Raw genomic sequence first — 2,106 nt, forward strand, 5'->3', positions numbered from 1 at the left:
CTTCCCCTCCCCCAAGTCTTTCCACATTCTCTTTCCCTTCCTCCCCATCTAACTTTAAGTTCTCTCTCAAAAAATAAACAAAACCCAATACAACATCATAACTCCCCAAAACCAAGAAAATAAAGTAAAACCATATCCAAAAGGAAAACAAGCAACAAAAGTATCAAGCTATAAACAAATAAAAGCGTACACAGAACAACAAAACCACGGAGTCCATTGTATGCTGGTCAAGTACTCCTGAACGTGAGGCCTACCCTGGAGTGCTTGATATATCCAGTATCACTCCATTGGAGAAAACTCATTTTCTTTCTCCCAGAGGGTGTAAATGAAAGTTCAGTTGTTAGCCGTTAACCTAGTGGCTGGATTTTCCTTCATCCATTCTTTTGTTTAAAAAATACAACAAGCTCCGCACGAGGGACACAGCCACCTACTCCCGCTCAACAGCCCGGTCCTCCCGCTCAGCCGCACAGGTTGAATCGACCAAAGCGATGGATATGGAGAAGCCTAGTCCCCTGCTGGTCGGGCGGGAGTTTGTGCGACAGTACTACACCTTGCTGAACCAAGACCCGGACGTACTGCACAGATTTTATGGGAAGAACTCTTCCTATACCCACGGGGGCTTGGATTCCAACGGGAAGCCAGCAGATTCAGTCTATGGGCAGAAAGAAATCCACAGGAAAGTCATGTCACAAAACTTCATCAACTGTCACACCAAGATCCGCCACGTGGATGCCCATGCCACTCTGAATGACGGAGTGGTGGTCCAAGTGACGGGGCTCCTGTCCAATAATAATAACAAGGCTCTGTGGAGGTTCATGCAGACCTTTGTTCTTGCTCCTGAGGGCTCTGTGGCCAACAAATTCTATGTTCACAATGACATCTTCAGATATCAAGATGAGGTCTTTGGTGGCTTTGTCACTGAATTTCAGGAGGAATCTGAGGAAGAAATAGAAGAACCTGAAGAAAGACAACAAACACCTGAGGTGGTGCCTGATGATTCTGGAACATTCTATGATCAGGCTGTCAGCAACAACTTGGAGGAGCATTTAGAGAAGCCTGTTGTGGAGCCAGAGCCATAACCGGAGCCGGAGGCAGAACCAGACCCTGTGCCTGACATCCAAGAGGACAAGCCTGAGCCACCATTGGAGGAAGCTGCTCCTGAGGATGTGCAAAAGAGCACTTCCCGGCCCCAGTGGATGCTTCCCCAGCGCAGGAAGACCTGAGGACATTTTCCTGGGCATCTGTGACTAGTAAGAACCTTCCTCCCAGCGGGGCTGTTCCAGTGAGGGGAACACCACCTCATGTGGTTAAAGTGCCACCTTCACAGCCTCGCCCAGAATCTAAGCCTGAATCACAGAATCTACCACAAAGGCCTCACAGAGACCAGAGGGTTCAAGAGCAACGGATCAATATCCCTCCTCAGAGGGGACCCCGGCCAATGCGCGAGGCTGGGAAAGCAGGAGATGTGGAACTTCGAAGGATGTTGAGGCACCCTGACAGTCACCAGCTCTTCATCAGGAACCTGCCACATGAGATTGACAAGTCGGAACTGAAGTATTTTTTCCAAAATTACGGGAACGTGGTAGAGCTGCGCATTAACAGTGGCGGGAAGTTACCCAACTTCGGTTTTGTTGTTTGGCGATTCTGAGCCTGTTCAGAAGGTCCTTAACAACAGGCCCATTATGTTCCGAGGCACGGTCCGTCGGAACGTGGAGAAAAAGACTCGAGCTGCCAGGGAAGGCGACCGCAGGGATAACTGTCTTCGGGAACCAGGAGGCCCCTGTGGTGGGCCAAGTGGTGGGATGAGAGGCCCTCCCTGCGGAGGAGTGGTGCAGAAACCAGGCTTTGGTCTGGGCAGGGGCATCACAACTCCAATGCACTGAATTGCTTGGCCCCGATCTCCACACAGCACACAGCCCTGGCTCCTGCAGAATGGTGATTTCTTCAACCAGTCTTTGGTGTCTAGGAATAGTCTATTATAAACTGCTCGAGTTTGTACAATTTTCATTTCGCTTGCGTTCATGGTGTGTGCCCCCCACTCTCCCTCCCTCCCCTGACCTTTAGTCCTTCACTTTCAGTTTGCCGGAACGATACTTTAGGAGGAGT

At 50.0% G+C, this 2,106-nt stretch overlaps 1 protein-coding gene across 1 annotated transcript; it reads left to right on the plus strand.

Moving 5' to 3' along the window:
• Nucleotides 1-488: 488 nt before the first annotated feature.
• LOC119804403 (ras GTPase-activating protein-binding protein 1-like) lies at nucleotides 489-1,883 on the plus strand. The gene is given in 3 exon segments (XM_038315829.1): nucleotides 489-1,179; nucleotides 1,182-1,632; nucleotides 1,634-1,883. Coding segments are annotated over 3 exon segments (1,392 nt in total).
• Nucleotides 1,884-2,106: the final 223 nt, after the last annotated feature.

This window comes from Arvicola amphibius, chromosome X, assembly GCF_903992535.2.
Source record: "Arvicola amphibius chromosome X, mArvAmp1.2, whole genome shotgun sequence".
NCBI lineage: Eukaryota > Metazoa > Chordata > Mammalia > Rodentia > Cricetidae > Arvicola > Arvicola amphibius.